The sequence below is a fragment of the Phoca vitulina genome, unplaced genomic scaffold (assembly GCF_004348235.1).
Source record: "Phoca vitulina isolate PV1807 unplaced genomic scaffold, GSC_HSeal_1.0 scaffold117, whole genome shotgun sequence".
Classification (NCBI taxonomy): Eukaryota; Metazoa; Chordata; class Mammalia; order Carnivora; family Phocidae; genus Phoca; species Phoca vitulina.
The window spans coordinates 877,549-897,469 of record NW_022589820.1 but is presented as its reverse complement, the minus strand read 5'-3'; the positions used below and the strand labels follow the sequence as shown (position 1 = coordinate 897,469).

General features: G+C 53.0%; 1 protein-coding gene across 3 annotated transcripts in view; it reads right to left on the bottom strand.

Moving 5' to 3' along the window:
* The window catches only part of TANGO2 (transport and golgi organization 2 homolog), a 40,517-nt gene that overhangs the window by 13,160 nt on the left and 7,436 nt on the right, over positions 1 to 19,921 (bottom strand). For all 3 annotated transcript variants that reach the window (XM_032398567.1, XM_032398568.1, XM_032398569.1), the window contains exons 2-4: positions 14,851 to 14,946; positions 5,576 to 5,664; positions 418 to 537 (exon numbers count right to left, since the gene is read on the bottom strand). In XM_032398567.1, the coding sequence (XP_032254458.1) occupies positions 418 to 537; positions 5,576 to 5,664; positions 14,851 to 14,906 (265 nt within the window). In that variant the 5' untranslated portion in view covers positions 14,907 to 14,946. The remainder of the gene's footprint in view (positions 1 to 417; positions 538 to 5,575; positions 5,665 to 14,850; positions 14,947 to 19,921) is intronic.

The window sequence follows — 19,921 nt, the reverse complement described above, 5'->3', positions numbered from 1 at the left end:
TGCATCAAGAACTCGGTTTTTGTTGGGTTTTAATTTTTTTTTCCTGCCATTACACCCTAAATGGAAGTACAGCATGAGGGGAAAAAAATCTTCAGTGGGGACAACGTGTGTCCATGGAGCTGTCTTCCCACGGGGTACTGCTCTGCAAACATCTGACAGGTGGGGGACAATGACAACAGCCAGAAGTGACACTTTGGCCTGGGGCACAAATGTGGAGAGTGTTCCCTGAGAGGAGCAAACCATGTCTGTGCAGGTAGGTGCTGTGTGGGCCAGGCGGAGGGGGGGTTCCCACAGTGATGCCAGCCAGTGGGCCTCAGAGCCAGAAACACCCCACTTCCCCTTCTTCCTCCTCCTGTGTCCACATGTGCCCAGGAAAGCCCGCCCCCCTGCCCCGCACCCACCACAGCCCCATGGTACCTCGGCCCCGGGCATCTGGGTCCTGCCGTGGCTGCAGGTAGTTGGTGAGTGCGGCCAGCTTTCCCCGTGTGCTGATGCCCAGCCACGTGCCTCCTTCCTTGCCTTCCTCCATGTCAAGCCCTGTGACAGATGATAGTGTCACCACCAGTAGCGCCTACTGCCCTGGCCCTGTGTGCTAGGGAGATACATGCTCAGCCCAGCAGCCCTGGCTAAGGAATAGGGGCTTGAACTACTCAGGGCAAGGCAGCCCTAAAGCCCACAGGGCATGTGAGACAGATCATGCTCCCAGGATGACATCTGATGCCCATGGAGCCCCTGAAAGCTTGCAGTGGGACCTGGCACGTGTGGAATGCATGCTGATGCTTGGATCAACACTGGGCTGGGAGCACAGTACTAGCTCCATCCTAGCAACGGCACCAGGCCCCAATCCCACATCCTGGATCAGGTGCAGGGCCACTGGCTTTCCTCCCCTAGCAGGACACACAGGCCCTCAGGCTGGGTGCTTCACTAGGAGCCTGGAGCACATCCAGGCACACCTGTTTGCTTGATTCCCACCCCATAGGCCCAGGTCATGGTTAGCCCTCCATGGGGCCTCACCACTGGGTCAGTGAGGCCCTTTAAGTCATAGCAAAGTGTCTTCCTAGATTAGAGGATCATTTCAGTTGAAGACTGGGGTAAAAGCAGCTAAATCATTAAAATATCATTTTTATAATAATAATAAATTATAACAGTAAAAGAAAGAAAGATGGAAAGATCAGAAAAGAAGGAGTAAACTGTATTTGTAGATGAGAGGATTACAGGTGAAGAAAATCCAAAAGGAATCTACAAAAAAAAAAAAAAAAAAATCTGCTGGGGGCACCTGGCTGGCTCAGTCAGAAGAGCATGGGACTCTTGATCTCAGGGTCCTGAATTTGAGCCTGGTGTTAGATACAAAAATTACTAAAAAAAATAAATTAACTTAAAAAAATCTACTAGAACTGCTAAGTAAATAAAGGCAAGAATCAGAAAATGAAAATTTAAAGATACCATTTACAATAGCATTAAATAAAACAAAAAGTAGGAAAACATTTAAGGAAAAACACGTAATACCTAAAGACTGAAAACCACAGAGCAGCGCTGAGAGAAGTCAAGAATCTGTAACTAAAAGAGAGACAGAGATGCCCTGTTCCTCAACCGAAGAGTCAATATTGTTAAGACGACAGTTCTCTCCAAATGGCCAGAAGAGTCAACACAATCCAAATCCAAATCCCAGGAAGCTGTTCTATTTTATAGAAATTAACAACCTGACTTTAAAATTTATATGCACACACAAAAGAGCCAGGATGGCCAAAGGAGTCCTGAAATAGAACAAAGCTGGAGGACTTAACACCACTTGATTTCAAAACTTGCTAAAAAAACTGCAGCAATCGAGACAGTGTGATGTTGGCATCAAGACAGACAAACAGATCAATGGCACACAAAGGAGTCCAAAATAGATCCACACATGTGTTCAACTGATTTTCAACCACGTTGCCATAGGAATGCAATAGGCAAAAGAGTTACCTATTCAATAAATAAGGCTAGGAGAACTTGAGATATGAATCTCAACCCCTACCTCACATCAAGTACAAAAATGTAAGATAAATCATAGACCTAAACACAAAACCCTAAATCAAAAGGCTTCTAGAAGCAAAAAGAGGAAAACATCTTTATGGCTTTAGGGTAGGCAAAGACACAAACAGAATAAACCATAAAAGAGTAAACTTCACTTCATTAAAAGAAAATATTCTGCTCACCAGAAGATGTCATTAAGAAAATGAGGAGGCAATACATTTATCCAACAAGGGACTCCGATCCAGAATGCATAAAAAACTCGTACAAATCAAACACTGAAAAGTAAACAAGAATTCCATATCTGGCCAATCACCAGGGACCAGATTTACTCTCCTACCTAAAACCACCAAAAGAAAATACATGAAACAATGTGTTTCAAGACACTGGACATCAAAAAACAAAGGACACAGATCTCTGAGACAAGAAATAAACTAGGCGAACCCCACGACTGGAGAGAGTCTCCAGGACACTGCACGGGAAGGAGACCCAGGCCGAGGGTCTGGACTCCACCAGACTCCCTGGCCGAGGAGAAGGGCTGGGAGCCTGAGGAGATTGAGGAGACCAGAGCTCCCGGGACAGAAGACCAGAGAGGAGAGAGCTGCACAGAACCCCAGACAACTGATCGGTACATGTGTGTGAGGAAACTACCCGTGGCCAAGAAAGAGCCATCCAGAAAGATTAGAGGAGACAGTGCTCACGCAGGGCTGGGAATAGTGCCTGTTCCTAGAAGTCAGCCTGGAAAACCTCAAGATCCAGGGAGCACAGGCAAGGGAAGACAGAAGGATCTTGCCTGAGGAATAGGGAATCATTGGCCTTAGACTGGGCATAGCTTCAGAGCCACTTAACCAATCTTAAAAGCAAGACCTGAAAGGATCAAATTGTTTCTGAGCATCTTGACTGTGTCCCAGAACAAAGCTCAGGAATATTTATAGATATACAAAAATATTCGGTCCCCAACAAGATAAAACCCATAAATGTTTGGCATCCAATCAAAAATTACCAAGCATGCAAAGAAGCAGAAAAACATGGCCCTGCTTACTAAAAGTTCAATCAATCTAGTCAAACTGAACTGGAACTGACACAGACATCAGACTTTGCAGACAAGGATATTTAAACAGCTATTAAAACTATACTCTGTATGCTAAAACAGTTAAGAACATACAAAGAAGATAGAAAAACTGAATTTCTAGAGATAAAAACTACAATGTGTGAGAGAAAAAACATATACGATGGGGTTAAAAGCAGATTAGACACTGGAGAAAGAAAGATTAGTGAATGTGAAGTTATGGCAACAGAAATGATCTAAAATGAAACAGAGAGAAAAGAGGGTTTTTAAAAATGAATTGAGCATTATCAGGGGTGCCTGAGTGGCTCAGTCAGTTAAGTGTCTGACTCTTGATTTTGGCTCAGGTCATGATCTCAGGGTCGTGAGACTGAGCCCCGCGTCAGGCTCTGCGCTCAGCAGTGTATCTGCTTGAGATTCTCTCTCTTCCTCTGCCCCTCCCCTCATTCATGCACACCCATGTGCACACTCTCTCTAAAAAACTGAGAAATAAAATCTTTTAATAAAATGAACTGAGCATCATCAAAGTGTGGGACAACCTCAAGAAAACTAATATATGTGTGAATAGGCAGAGAGAAGGAAAGAGATCGAGAAGAGAGAGCAGGAGACAGAAAAAATATTTTAAAAAATAATACCTGAATTTTTCCAAACTTCTAACAAGTTCCCAAGCAATGCTGATGCTACTAGCTCACAGATCGCATTTGGAGAACCACTGGCCTACAATTCTGCACACAATGTGGTGATGTCAGATGGCGGGAGGATGTGGATCTTAGTGTCTTCCAGCCCTAACTGGTGCAGTGGCCACTGGGCCCACCCGGCACTGTCATGCAGGAGGGCCACCCTCCCACTAGGCAGGAGCCCCGTGTCAGCATGCCAGAGACCAACTCCAAATCACTACAAAGGGTGAAGGATTCCAAGTGGCTGGAACCCCTCAGCAGGGATTGGCCCTGATTTAGGGGCAGGGTGCAGGACTGAGTGCCTAAGCAGCATGGAGCCCAGGTGGCCAGGATGGCCAAAGGAGCCCAAACAGGCTAACCCTTCATCTGTGTCCTGTTCTACAAAAATACTCAAGAAGTGCCATCAGGCCCTCACCCCTCACCCCACCCACCCTGACCAGTCCCCATCCCCCACGCCACTACAGCCACCCATTCATGCCCTGCAGCAGCAACACACACAGCCTGCCCCATCCCCATGACCCCCTTCCATTCTACTCTAGCTCAGGATGGTTGGCATGGTACTGGCCAGGCCCACAGGCTCCCCTCAGCCCTCCTCGCATTGCCCTGCAGGCTTGACCCTCGACCTCTGGGAGAGCCATGGCTGGCCCAGCCAAGGACCCCACATACATGGCCCCCCTGGGGTTACTGTACTGAAGTACCTGGAGCTTACACAACAGGGGTCTCTGGCCCCCCACTTCTGTCTGCACGTCTAGACATTTCCAATGTCTCCCGCGCAGCTTCTGAGGAGGCCAAGACATAACCCAGAGACCTAGCCTCTTCTCCCTCTTGCTCTCAGTGAGAGGGGTCTCACAACAGCTTTCCCCACCACCTGCCAGATCTCCTGTCCACGACACCACCCTGCCTCAGTCTCCCCACTCCTGTCCTCTTTCCACATGGCACCAGAACGATCCAGCCTGGGCAGTGTTTTCCTCACACCAACGCCCAACCAGTCTATACAGGAGGCCTTCTATAGAAGTTCCACAGTCAAGGTTTTAGATGCTGCAGGCGAAGCAGGGCACACCTGGTGTCCCCAGACCCCGGAGGGCACCCACTCAGCCCACTGGGCACCTGAGCACCCCTGTCAGCCCTGCCAGGTTCCTTTCTGCTTCCTTGATGCCTAGCTCGCAGGCAGAGGGACCTTGGCCTGGCCAACACCTGTCCACGTGCCCTCCAAGTAGACCCCTGTCCGCCCCATGGGCAGAAACTGTTCTCTGTCCACGGGGCTCAGGGAGGCTGTCCGCTGAGCCAGCAGGGGACACAGCTGTCACCTCCGCTTCTGCCTCCCTCTGTGGGAACTCCTCATGCAGCTCCCATCTGAACGTGCTCCAACCGAGCCTCTGCTTCCCAAATTCAGACCATCTCTGGAGCAAGGTGTGCCGGTGTGTAAAGAGAAATGTGTGTGCTCGCGCGCGCACACACACACCCCCCCCACACAACTACGATGCTTCACAGAGTGACCGAATGTGAACCTGCACCTCATACAAACCCAACCACACGTGCACAGCGAAAAGGTGGATCCAAATAAAACCAACTGATCCTTCCAGCTACTTCTCTGGGAACCCACAACACATGAAACCATGTGGATGGCGCTGGGTAGACACTTCGGGGCTGGTCACCTCAATGCTGGCCCCAGACCCCAACCTGGGAGCCTCCCCCATGAGACCAGTCAGTGTCCCCTCCTTCATTCTGCACTTACACGGAGAGGCAGCACCAGTAACAGTTAAAAGCACTCTGGGGCTCCTACTTCCTGCCATGTTGTGGCTGCCCCCCCTGAGGAAAGACTCACCACTGAGGACCTCATTGTTGCTCCCCCAGAAGTCAGCTAGCTTGGATGGTCTGTGGTAAAATTCATCCCTGTTGGCCGCCAGGATGAGCCTGAAAGAGAAAGCATGACTAAAGGTCTCAGGGGAAAACAGAAAAGCCAATTTTTTCTCCTGTTAACAAAGAAAATTTGCCTCCTTTAGCAACATAGGCAAGTCTTAAAGAGGACAGGAACCCTCAGGAGACAAAGATCGTGATGGCGCCAGACAGGTGGGTTTCCTAGGGAGCCTTCGGCCAAGACTGTGCCCCAGGACCCTGACAAAGAGAGAGGCGATGCTGGGCAAAGACGCATATCCCATCCCACCCTGCATACCCCACTTACCCAAAAAGGGCAGCAGGACCTGCACAGGCATGTCCCAGGTGCCCCGGTGGCAAGAGAAGTACCCCTTCTGCCCATCTGTCCCTTCCCCCGAGGCCATCCCCAGTGAGCCCGTGACTTCCTGGAAATGTGAGCAGGCCCACCAGAAGGGCCCTGGGGACATGTGGAGCAGCGGCAGAGCACAGGATCTCTGGAGGCTACTGTCCTGCATTTTGGGGTGTTTGGGGGAAGGAAGTGGGGTAAGAACTTCTGTGTTTCTCTAGTTTTTTGCATTATGAATCCAACGAGTTTTTTGTTGGCAAGCAGAGAAGATGTCAACGTTTTCAAAAGAGTTCTAGTTTTAACATAAGAAAACAAAGTTTCTGGGCACCTGGGTGGCTCAGTTGGTTAAGCGACTGCCTTTGGCCCAGGTCATGATCCTGGAGTCCTGGGATCAAGTCCTGCATCGGGCTCCCGGCTCAGCGGGGAGCCAGCTTCTCCCTTGGACCCTCTCCCCTCTCATGCTGTTTCTCTCTCTCTCTCAAATAAATAAATAAAATCTTAAAAAAAAAAAAGAAAACAAAGTTTCTAGTCAGCTTTGCCCTTTTAAATAAGAACACAGACTATGACTGAGTGGGGCTGCCACATCCGTGAGACCTCTGGGTCTAAGAAGGGACAGCCAAAGGACCCTCTGAGCACCACTGGCAGGTGCGCAAAGGACACGGGGCCAGGAGCTATGGCTTGGCCACCTGTGGTCACACTGGGTCTGAAACCAAGTCAGCCTAGTCAGTGGTCAGATCCTAAGGAGTCTTCAAAAATCATTTTTGTATTGATTTAGATATTTATGAACATTTAGGGGCGCCTGGGTGGCTCAGTCGGTTAAGTGTCTGCCTTCAGCTCAGGTCATGATCTCAGGGCCCTGGGATCAAGTCCCGCATCGGGCTCCCTGCTCAGCGGAGAGTCTGCCTGTCCCTCTCCCTCCGTCCCTCCCCCCGGCTTGCACATGCACTGTCTCTTTCTCTGTCAATCAAAATCTTAAAAAAAAAAAAAAAAAAAAAGATTTTTATGGACACTTGCTTGTGGTAAAATGTGAGTTAACAAAGTTCATAAAACTGAAAGTGAAACTGGCACCCACACCACCGCCCAGGCCCACAGAAGCACTTTCATCCTGTGCACACAGCATGCAGTAGCCCCCCCGCCCCAACTCTATACCTCCCCACGCAGCCCCAGCCACAGGCACCAACATGGCCAAGGCCTGGCGGTGGCCATCAAAACCTCCAGTCTCACCACCTTCGGGACACCTGTCCAGCCTGCGGCAGCCCTCTATCCCCCCCGGGCACAGCACTCCAGGCTGCTCCAGGTCTCAGGGACAGGCACTTAGGGAGCAGTCCGTCCCTGATACGAAACCCAGCCATTCACAGAACAATCCTCTGCAGCGCCACCTGCCGGACCCCAGCCCCGGTCTCAGGAAGACAGCCTTAGGGGGAAGACAGCCTTAGGGAGAAGCCAGCCGGGCCCTGACCTCTTTTATCTTCTGCCACATCTGCTTTGTCCCTTCCTTCTGCGACTCAATTCTGGACCCAACCCAGCTAGCACTGCTCCCACAGGCTACGTGTATGGGCCGGGCGCCCCACCAACCCCTGTGGGTGGAGGTCATTCCACGTGGTCAGGAAACAGTGTCCGCCTTCAGAACCCCCAGCACCGCTCCTCTGCTCACTCCTCCTGACACCTGTGCTGAGAGGGGGCCGGGGAGGCCGGGGAGGCCAGCGAGGTGCTTCCCAAATGGAGACTGGTGCTATTGGCTTCTGGTTCTGATTCTTACGTAAGTCTCCAGAAAAGGAAAAATTAGGGGAAAAAAAAAAAGCTGACTGAGCAAAACCTTGTCCTAAGATTTTCAACTCCCTACTGTTTTTAAAACAAGGAGCAGTGACACGCATTTGTTAATAACTAGGAATATTAATAACTGCCCGGTTATTTCTGCCATAAGAGTCGCTATTTAGCTGAATTGCTAGTGGTTTGTTGGGGATTTCATTAAATACCTAATTGGGAGACGTGGGCATGATGAGTACCCACATCAAGGCTCCAAGTAAGAGAAAGTATTCCCTCACTCACCACTTCTGGGTACTGCAACACCAATAAAAGTCCATCTGTGCCACAGCGCCCAGGGGCAGGGGCCATGCCCACCAGTCAGGGGCTCTGAGGACAGCAAGTCAGGTTTGTTTTGTTCTAACAACTGAAACCACTAATTACTCATCGATGGGCACTCCTCACCCTGCTACTGGGGGTGAGTCTGTGCACCGTCTGGAGGTACTAGGTAGGTCTGTGTACCACCTGAGAGTGTGAGTCTGCGCAACACGTGGGGGGTGAGTCTGCACACCATCTAGGATGGCTGAGTCTGCACACCATCTGGGGAGTGTGTACCATCTGGGATGGCTGAGTCTGCACACCATCTGGGAGGGTGCGTCTGTATACCATCTAAGGGGGGAGTCAGTGCACCATCTAAGGGGGGAGTCAGTGCACCATCTGGCGGGTGAGTTGTGTGTCGTCTAGAAGGTGAGTCAGGGCACCATCTCGGGGGCTGAATCTGTGTACTATGGGGTGGGGGATCTCGGCACCATCTGAGGGGCAAGTCTGTGCACCATCTGGGGAGAGTTTAGAGCCAGGTAGCAGGTGTACAGGCCCATGGCCCAGTGATGTCACCAGCAGTGATGAGTCCCGTGGAAGCCACCAGAACGATGTGACAGCTCACCCAGCAGCCCCTCCAGACTGGAGCCAACAAGGGGAATTAGCTCATGAGTCTAAACAGACATTTTAATAAAGACGGTGATTATACGACAGCCATGACAGTGTTACCTGATGGGAAGCATACTGGTTTTCTATGGGGCCTCACAAATTGCCACACATAGCGTGCGTATACAGTGGCTCAGAGCGACGCCTACTTCTCATCTCAGTCTATGGTCAGGAGCGTGGGCCGGGATGTGCTGGGTGCTCTGCTCAGTGACCCCTGAGGTAGCACCCAAGGTGCCGACCAGCAGGGTGTCGCTGAGGTTCGGCATCTTATGTTCCTGAGGTTGCTGCAGAATTCCCATCCTAGGCCGGGGTCACTCTCAACTCCTAGAGGCCACCCCCAGTTCCCGGCCATGGGCCCCTCCAAGCACAGCAGCTTACCTCTTCAGGAGGGGCTTGGCCCCACCTGGGGGCTCTTCTGATTACATCAGACCCACCCAGGACTGCTCCCATTTGACTAACTCCAACTGATTAGGGACTTTTGTCACATTGGCAAAATCCCTTCACATTGAGCCCCACAGCCCCACACACTACCAGGGGAATGAATGACATTGGTGTGTACAGCAGGGGCAGGAATCTTGGGAGCCATCAGCCTACCACAGGGGTTACAGGAGCTCACATTTTACTTCGTACATCCTGTAGGGTATGACTTCTTTTCAAAGAGCACGTACCCCTTTACAATCAGGGACATAACTAGAACCCCAGGGAAACACCGCTGCCTCCACAGAGCAAGGTCATGGGGACCCCGGGGCAAAGCTGCAGCCAGCACGGAAAAGTTCCAAGTCAGCAGCTCACAGGCTGCTAAAACCGTTCCTTACCTGCTACGCTCCTTGCCTCAGTGCTGCAGATATCCGTACTAAAATTTAAAACGAACAGAACCAACAGGCGCCCAGACAGTACTCACACTGCGTAATCGTCACCAAAAATTGGAGGTTTCAAGTGCCAGGTAACAACAGGCATGGGAGGCAGAGGCTGGGACCACCCAGGGGAATCCCACGTCTGGGCAGGGGCCATGATGCCCCATGGCAGAAGCAACCCCAGGAGGGAGTGACACCCACGGAGCCCACCTCACCAGGGCCAGCTCAGCACCAAGAGGACAGGTGGGGAGGCCCGAGGGCATTTGGGGAGTCATGCCAGGGCAGTGCTTGCGGGGAGGCAGCAGTGGGATGTGACCTGGGGACCGCTGCCACATCTGGAGGGATGGGTATCCCCAACAGCGAGGGGCAGTGGGATGCTGACATGGGGGATGGGAGGTGTAGACCACGGGATCCATGACACCAGGGCCCAGCCCAGCGTGAGGCCTGGAGATGCTCTGCAGAAGTGGCCATGCTCACATTCACTCCCTGAGCAGGTGCTGAGCTGGCTCCCTCCCTGCCTGCACCCGGTGAGCGTCACTCAACAACACACTGTGACTGCCAAATCGGGGGGGAAGAGACAACAAGATGCATGCTCCGCGGTAGGCTACACTTTCTCTCGTGGGGAAACAGATGATACGATGCTTGAACAAGGCCCAAGAGAAGGAGAGATGCTTCAGGAGCCATGCCTTTCACCAGCAAGCCTGCAAAGTGGCAGGCACAGACCAAGCGCCACCATCGCTGGGCCGGTCCCAGGCAGGGCACGACAGGGACAGGCTCATCTTCCAGGAACTGACTCCTGGGAGGTCAGAAAACACATTCCCGTGAGATCAGCATCTGGCAATGGCAGAGCCGTGGGTGACACTGCCCACAGTGTCAAAGGTGAGGATGTCTCATTCTTTTCTGTAGGGCAGATATTTAAATCATTTACATAGACAGTTGACCCTTGAACACAGGGGTTAAGGGAACCAACCGCCCTCCCCGCAGAGTCAAAAATCCAGGTATAACTTTTTTTTTTAAGATCTTATCTATTCAGGGGCGCCTAGGTGGCTCAGTCAGTTAAGCGGCTGCCTTCGGCTCAGGTCATGATCCCAGGGTCTTGGGATCGAGCCCCACATCGGGCTCCCTGCTCGGCAGGGAGCCTGCTTCTCCTTCTCCCTCTGTCTGCCTCTCTGCCTACTTGTGCTCTCTATCTCTCTGTCAAATAAATAAAATCTTTAAAAAAAAAAAAAATCTTATCTATTCATTTGGAGGAAGAGAGGGGGGAGCACAAGCAGGGGAAGCAGCAGAGGGAGAGGGAGAATCAGGCTTCCCACTAGGCAGGAAGCCCAACATGGGGCTCCATCCCAGAACCCTGGGATCATGACCTGAGCCGAAGGCAGATGCTTAACCGAGTAAGCCACCCAGGCTCCCCAAAAATCCATGTATAACTTTTGACTCCACCAAAACTTAACTAGTACTGGCCTACTGTTCACCACAAACCTTACCAATAACATACACAGTTCAATCCACATGTATTTTATATGTTATGTGTATTACATACCGTATTTTTTACAATAAAGTAAGCTAGAGAAAAATAAAACATTATTAAGAAAATCATAAAGAGGAGCGCTTCGCTGGCTCATTCATTGGTGGAACCCATGACTCTTGATCTCAGGGTTGTGAGTCCGAGCCCCATGCTGGGTGTAGAGATCACTCGAAAAATCAAGTAAAAAAAAAAAAAATCATAAGGAAGAGAAAATACATTTATAGTACTGTACTTTAAAAAATCGGCATGTCAGGGCGCCTGGGTGGCTCAGTCATTAAGCATCTGTCTTCGGCTCAGGTCATGGTCCCAGGGTCCTGGGATCAAGCCATGCATCGGGCTCCCTGCTCAGCGGGAAGCCTGCTTCTCCCTCTCCCACTCCCCCTGCTTGTGTTCCCTCTCTCGCTGTGTCTCTGTCAAATAAATAAATAAAATCTTAAAAAAGAAAAAATCGGCATGTAAGTGGACCTGCACAGTTCAAATCCATGTTGTTCAAAGGTCAGCTTTCCATGGCAAGGATGGCCACCATTCCAGCTATAAAAGTCCTCTTTGCAACCATCTGACCCTGGAGCAGCAATGACTGCAGGGATGAGCTCAACCCACAAACAAAACCAGGTGTTTCCCATTACCCCAAGTGCCAAGAGGCCACTGCACGTGTGATGATATTGAGGGTGCCTAAGAGAGCACACGGAGGGTCTTCGATGGGTCCCAGCCATGTGGACCAGCTTGGTGGGCAGCAGAGTCCAAGTGGATGGTGGCCCTGGCACCTGGTTTGTCTGCCTTGGTGGGAGAGAACTTGGTCTGGACAGTGAACAATGATGACACACCATGAAGACATACTCCACCACCAAACGGATACATGGGCTGGCATGGCTTGGGAAGCCTATGGCACGGCCATCGAAAGACACTCGCAGGAATCAAGTTGGTAGTTCCTCAGAAAGTCGAAAACAGAACTGCCATGTGATCCAGTAATTCTGCCTCGGGGTATACCCCCCCCAGAAAAAGAATGGAAAGCAGGACTCAAACAGACACTTGTATGCTAATCTCCACGGCAGCATGACTCACAATAGCCAAGAAGTGGAAATAGTCCAAGTGTCCATCAAGAGATGAATGGATAAAAATGTGGTCCTGCATACATGGGATGTTACTGAGCCTTAAGAAGGAAGGAGATTCTGACACATGCTACACCGTGATCTTGAGAACACTATGCTCAATAAAATAAGCCAGTCACATAAAAATACTACGATTCCACTTATATGAGGTCCCCAGAGTAGTCAAGGTCATTGAAACAAAGTAGACTGGTGGTTGCCAGGGGCTGGGGGGAGGGAAACAGGAAGTCAGTGTTTGGTGGAGACAGAGATTCAGCTGGGGACAATGAAGAGTTCTGGAGATGGATGGCGGGGATGGTTGCACAACGACGTGAATGTACTTAATGCCACTGAACTGGACACTTGTCAATGGTTAGAATGGCACACACTCCTATTCCTGCCAATTATTAGGTGGAGGGGGGGAGATGAAGACACAGCAGTACATGCTAACGTGGGGGGCAGAGGCTGGTGCATCCCAGGCCAGGACAGGGATGGCTAAAGCAGGAGGGAGCCCCAGTGAGGGACGCTGGGGCAGGTCCTGCTGGCCCCATCGGCTCCTGGCAGCACTGCCTAGCCAGGGCCTCCTCCCCACCACACTGATGGCCCCGGAGCCTGGCCTGCTCCCCATTCCACTCTAGGCACCGGGAACCACTCTCCAATCTCTGACAGGCCCAGGCTTGGCCTCTCCTCACTGGCCCTGCTGCAGTGTCCCTCCCATGCGGCCCCCTCCTTGCTCCTCCCATCCTTTTCTATCACACACGTATGGAAGTATGAATACCAAGGGCCCACAGCCCACCCATTCTCAAGGGCCAGACAACCCCACAGCTAGAGTAGGAGCAGCTACCGGAAGTCCCTCTTGCACCCCGCCCCCCGCCACGCAATAGGGTAAACAACAAGTGTATTCGGTCAGTCACCAGCGGTGGTATGTTTAGTTTTTGGCTTAGGGCTTTGGAATACACTGGAGAGAAACACTAAGGCTGTCTTGAATCACAATCCACAAGGAGTCGTTATGAGGAGAGGTCTTGGCAGTGACGCACAGGTCCTGAGCGAAAACAAGAGAGACCTCCTTCCTCCTTCTTCCCATGTTTATTTTACTGGCAGGAGACTGCAGGTAACCTCAGGAAACAGCATTTCCAGGGAGGCTGCGGCTGAATCTGGTAGTAAATATAGCCAGGAACAGACTCAGGGAATTGTCAGGCTGCGTGTCCCCGTGTGAGAAATCCTTATCAGGTCAAAACAGAGTCATTTTGTTGGTGCGTGAGAGTTCATGTGAGCACAGAAGGGTGCACATGAAACCTCAGTAGCCAAAGGGGTAGACCGTGTCAGTAATCCCGCTACTATGTCTCAGCCCCAAATTTGCCCTTCACTGCCTCCTCAGGATAAAGGAGCTGACGTTGGGGCTAGTACCATATTAAGTTTCGTCAGTAGAGGGCGCTGAAGAGACACCGCAGGACACTCCTGGCAACATGCCTGGCTCCCCCCAGGATGAGTCCGGTTACACATGCAGCTTCCCCCACGCACCTAGTGGCCAGCACCTCCCCCCAGTATCCTCCCGAGACAGTTGCCCGCACATCGGAGGGCAGACTCCTAGCAAGCCCCGCTGCCATGGCACCCCAGCGATTTCTTTGCTATCCAGTGTGCTGCGGCTGAGCGTCTCCGGCAAGGTCTGGCTCTCAGCCTGAGGGTGGAAGACGGGGTTCCACCCAGGGCATTCCAATCCTGTTATAGTTAATAATTCTGGATGTTACACTTCCCCTGCTCAAATCACTGCCCCTGGATCCTGCCCACTGGCTACACCCCAGCTCATTCTGCTGGGGGTCGTGCAGGGTCAGCTCCAGGACCCTGGCCTGGCCCTGCTGTCCATTCCTCTGCATGATGGGAACACTGGGGACTCTTCAGTCCCCAACCTCTGGCCTGGAATGAGTTTCATTCAGCACAAAATTAGGCAGCATGGTGTCTGTGCAATTTTGCATGGTGACTCAAGTCTAAGAAGCTAATCAAAATGGTTCAAATCATTTCTGGTATAGATTTCAAAATGATGAAAACTTTCCAAGCAATCGTACTAGTGATCAGTTTAAAATGTCATTTTGGTTGTGGGTTACCTCTCAGCCTTATACTTGGAAAAACACGGAAAAATTCCCACTGGGTGCCCCAGGAAACAGAGGGGCACATCCAGAGCCCAAGGTCGTGGGGAGGAGGGGCGTGCACTGGATCATGTCTCATCCCTCTCTGGCCTCAGTTTCCTACCTCCTCTGCTGGTCTCCCAGCTTCCCCACCCCCACCCTCATTCCCCAGCTCAGGACCCACAGACCCTGTGTTCCTACCACCACCCAGACTTACCACTGGCAACACAGACGAGCCCAGTCTAAATGGGGCTCTTGCTCATCAAGCCAGTTCTGCTGCCCCTGGCGCCCCTGCAGAAACCACAGGGCTGCGCCCCTACCTGGCCCAACATGGCTCCTCTGTCCTGCCCCTACAGCGACCTTAAGCAGCTAAGCCTCTGCACCTTTGTATGTCAGTTCAGCTTTCCTGCCACCTGGCAGTACCCGCTGCTGCATCCCACACTGAATAACTGCTGTTGGACAGGGCAGGCCCAGCCTGTACAACTTGTCCCCACCTGGGCGCTATGAGGACTGTGGGGCACCTGAGGCCAAGCGGAGGACAGTAGACACAGAGCAAGGGGGTTACCTGTATGCATTTTTAGAAACAGGGCGAGGATCGAACTTAAAGAAGATGATGCACATGGGTCCCTGAGAGCAGCTTTGTTCACACAGGGTCACCAGTCTGCGGGAAAAGGAAAAAAAAAATGTGTTGAATAAACAGCAGACAACACACCACTGCCTCCCTGAACCTGCAGTGCTCCCTGGCCCAGAAGAGAACCGCCTCTGGGATGCCCCTGACCCTTGTGGACACGGCAGAACCATACCCCAGACACCGTGACGCTCACCGGCACCACCCAACCATCTCCCTAAGTGCTCACACACAACAGTACGGGCCACACTGGCCCCCGCTGCCTGCCACGCTCACTGGCCCTGGACACAACACGTGGAGGGTGGCCACAGGAGCAAGAACGAGAACCTGGCAGCCTCTGGGGCCAGCAGATCTTTTCCCCTAATCGAGCTGAGAACAGAGATGAGATCCTGAGGCCACTGACCCTGGACAAGGTGACTAAGGGTCTCTAGCCCTGCATGTGTGCCTGAGCCAGGGCAAGGCTGCAGGGCAGAGCCAGCGGCCGCAGCCAGGGAACAGACAACACAGAGGCTGCAGAGACACTGAAGGGAGCCAAAAAGATGCCCCCAGAAGAGCCTCAGGAGCCAGGGGGGTGAGGGAGTGTTCGGCGTATGTGCATGTACATGAGGCCTTGAGGTCTGCGTGCATGTGCAAGTGTACAGTTACGTGTGGGTGTTTGGAAGTGTGTGCTTCCGCAGATGTCTGCATGCATGTGTGTAACTGTGTGTCCACTGAGCTCCAAGTGCACTAGCCTGGGGAGCCCTGGGACTGGGGAGGGTCCGTGCAGTACCCTGCCACCCCCCCCACTCCCGCCCAGAACACAGCACCTACTAGAGCAAGGTTTGGGGTCCGCACCTTTAAAGAGGGTCTGTGAACTGGGCCCCAGCTGGGAGAAGGTGGGATGAGATGCCCAGACCCTGCCCATCCTTGCTCCAGGTTTCAACATAAATCACAAACACCATGCCACTCCAAACCCTCTGCCCCCAAGCCTTGGAGAAGACACACGGAGGTGGGGGGAGGGGAGGGTACTTCAGGCGTGGGAGGAGCAGGAGTGGGCCGAGAGGGGCTCCAGCTCCCAGCCCCAGGCCAGGGTCCCCACCACCCACACACGACAGTCCCGAGAGAGGCGCACCCCGGCCATAGGATTGGGCAGGTGAACAGAGGAGAGGTGAGAGCCCCCCTCTATGCCAGTACAACTGCTCCCAGGTCTTGGGTCTCCGAAGCAAAACATTTTCTGTTTTTGGACTCAGAAGGAGGACGTTCCCACCACGCCGACCCTGCCATCTAAGCTGTGCCAGCACCCAAGCATGGGTGGGTGGGTGGACAGGTGGCAGGGGCTCTGGCCACAGAGCATGGAAGAGCCAAGGAGGGGCCAAAGCCTGAGGCTGGCACCGTGGACACGACCACAGCTCGGAGCCACATGGAGGTCTTCCTGTGGATGACATCATGCTGTCCCTGCCTCTCCACTCATTTCTGGCTCACTGGTCTGGCTGGCCTGGGAAGTAGAGGGAGGGGGTCAGGGAGGAAGGATCTACTCGACTACTGTCGCCACTGGTTCCCACAGGCCCTGGAGGGATCCCCACGACTCAGCCCCATGTTCCCCCCAGCCCCTACAGGCACGGGCATCAGTGATGCCTCAGGGGACCCAACCCTGTCCTCAGTAAAACCCTTGACTGTGCAGGTCTGGCTGATGTGCAGGTGAGACATCACCATGGTGACCAGTGCCACTGCAGAAATGCAGGGTGCTGGAAGATGGAGCTGAAGGCAGTGCCCGATGCAGAAGAGGGCCCCGAGGTGACAGGAGCAGGCTGGGTTCCCACCCTTGGCTGCCCTGGTAGTGCCCACTAGGGCCATCATCCTAGGCTTACCTGATATCAAGATTGGTGGGCAGGCTGTTGGAACTGGACCCTTCTAGTAAAAACAACTCAAAATGCTTGAAAGAATATGAAAACATCTTAAAAGCAGCCATGAACTAACAAGGTCATGCAGGATTTGGCCAATATCTCAGAGAACGTGGAAACCCAGAGAGGAAAGAAAGCGGAGTACACTGGCTTTTCCAGCCCTGAGGCACTGGCCCATCTGGGCAAACTGGGCTCTGGTCGCCCAAGGTGAGGGAGACTGAAGACGAGGCCCAGGGCTGTCCCCAAGATGGGACTGTAGTAGGAAACCCTCCCCTGAGTGGAGCTGGGACCCTGAAAGGCAGCCCTCCTAGGGTGAGGGGGGGGCTCTATCCACAGCCACCCCCAGGTGCCACAGGAACAGCACACAAAGTGGGGAGAGTCCCTGAGAAGCCACAAGAGCACACCGGGGCCACACTGGGGGTCCAGGGATCCTCATGCCAAGACTTGGATGGAAGGGCTCCCGCACTGGTAGTGCTCCTAGGCACCTGGAGAACCGAAGTTCTCATCTTCATGCTAGACCTCTGAGAAGTCTCACAAATCATTTCAAGGACAAAGAGCAGGACAGTCAGAAAGAACACCACATAGCAAAACAAAGCGCCATACGCAAAGACCAGCAGAAAGGGATCCCCACACGTCTCATAAACCAACCAGGCTCTCACTGCAGAAAAAGAAGCTTGAGAATATTTGCAGGAAAAGGATGTGAGAAAGAGTAAACCAGGAGGTTCACAAAGCACCAGAAAGGACTTTTAGGACCAGAAGCTATAGAAACCACAGATTAAAACCCAGCAGTGGATTTAAGATGAGCAGATTAGACACAGCTGATGAGACAGATCAAATTGTCCAGAACGCTGTGCAGGGAGGTAGGAAGCATGTGGGGCCTCCTGGGGGGCCCCACCCGCCAGGTGCAGGGGATGGGAAGCTGCCACGCAGCCATGGTCCAGCACAGAAGACACAGGCCCTCTCACTCCCAGGGAGCTAGTCTCTCCCACAAATGAGAATACTGCAGGAGAGGCCAACCGGCACTGCCCGTGGCAGCCAGGCCAACCGTGGTCAGTGGGAGAAGCCCTGCCAACCCATCACTTCTGAAATCCCACCCACCCAGAGCCCTACCAGGACAGAGGATTGTTCTGAGGATTGCTCCACCAGGGACATGCTGCCCCACCAAGGACATGCAGCTCTGGGTTGTCAGACGAGGCCATCATGTAAGCCTTCGCCTGCTGTGCACCTCTCTGGGCTGTGTGCCCAGCTGCTGGGCAAAGCCATCCACTGGGGGCAGCTCTGGCTACTGATGCTCACAAGCCAGAAGCAGAGCCCTCCAACTTGGCTGCAGGACCTTGCCATCCTAGCCAGCCTGTGTGGGTGGCAGACCTGCCCTCCAGACAGGGGTAGCAGGGAGGGCTCTGTGGTTGGAGGGAAGGCCACTGATGGGTCTCCAGGCAGCCTGGTGCCAGAGGTGTGGGCACAAAGCCCAGGGCTGCGGCCTCGATGAAGACGTGGTCATTGGGAGGGAAGGACCAGAGGAAAGCCAGCCCCTGGGGAGGGGACCATCAGGAACTGCCTTTCTCTCCAATCCCTCGCCCCCCACTCAAGCCAGGCCCGCTGCCCATTGCCCCACCCCTTCTCAGCTCCACGTCCCACCACCCCCGCAATCTCATTCACCTAGGCAGGTCCCATGGATGCAGGGCCCTTCTCCCAGCATGCCCCCACCCAGGCCCTAGTGAAATCCTCCGACACCCTACTTGTTGGGCCACCTTCTCACTCCTGCTGACTTTCAGGGCTCCCCGAGCGAGCTCCGGATACAGACACTGTGGTCCCAGTCACTGTCCTGCCGGCTGGACACAGGGCGGGCAGGAGGCTGGAACTGCTAACAGGGGCAAACTGAGTCCTGCTCCTGCCATTGCACGCCTGCCTGCCTGGCCACTTGGGGCACTAAGAAAACACTGCTCTCCACTTCCCAGGGTTCTGAGGCTGGCACAGTGGGAAAGAGATAGGGAAGGGCTTCTATAGGCCCCACGCTGCCAGATGGGGCTGGGGCTCATCCATGCTTGGTGGCTTCTCCGTTTGTCATGGGGAGCTCACCCCTGAAGGACACCGGAGCTGATGAAGTGCGTAAGGGAGGACAGCATCCCGGGCAAAAGCGTGTCTGGCTTCCTCAGTGACATCCCCGCCCCCCCTCGTCCCCACCTCCACCAGGAATGCAAGCCCAGGCCCTCTGTGGAGTGTCTGCATGCCCATGGCAGCCCCCAAGCCAGAGCCAGCCCACGGCTAGAGGAAGAGACAGGCAGGAAGGTCCTGGGGAGGTCTGATCAGGAACCTCACCCGTGGACCTTGGCAACCTCGGCGGGGACACCTTAAGGTAGCAAAGCCTGGCAGCGTCCAAGCATTGAAGGAAGTCGCACCCCACCTCTGCCTGTTGCACCCAGGATGCTGGGCCCCAGCAGGCGAAGGAGGCTACAGTGGTGATGTGCACACCCACCCCCAGGCTTGCAGATGGCACTTAAATGTCACATACCCATCCTTTCCACATGGAAAGGGCTCACTTTCCCTCCTTTTCCCTCATCTGGCCTCACAGCAACCAGGAGGGCAGCTGGGCAACCCAGCGCATGGAAAAGAATACCCCCGCCGAGGATGCGGAGAAAGGGGAACCCTCCTACACTGTTGGTGGGAATGCAAGCTGGTGCAGCCACTCTGGAAAACAGTATGGAGGTTCCTCAAAAAGTTGAAAATAGAGCTACCATACGATCCAGCAATTGCACTACTGGGTATTTACCCCAAAGATACAAAAGTAGGGACCCGAAAGGGTACGTGCACCCTGATGTTTATAGCAGCAATGTCCACAATAGCCAAACTGTGGAAAGAGCCAAGATGTCCATCAACAGATGAATGGATAAAGAAGATGTGGTATATATATACAATGGAATATTATGCAGCCATCAAAAGGAATGAGCTCTTGCCATTTGCAACGACGTGGATGGAACTGGAGGGTATTATGCTGAGCGAAATAAGTCAAACAGAGAAAGACATGTATCATATGACCTCACTGATATGAGGAATTCTTAATCTCAGGAAACAAACTGAGGATTGCTGGAGTGGGGGTTGGGGTGGGAGGGATGGGGTGACTGGGTGAT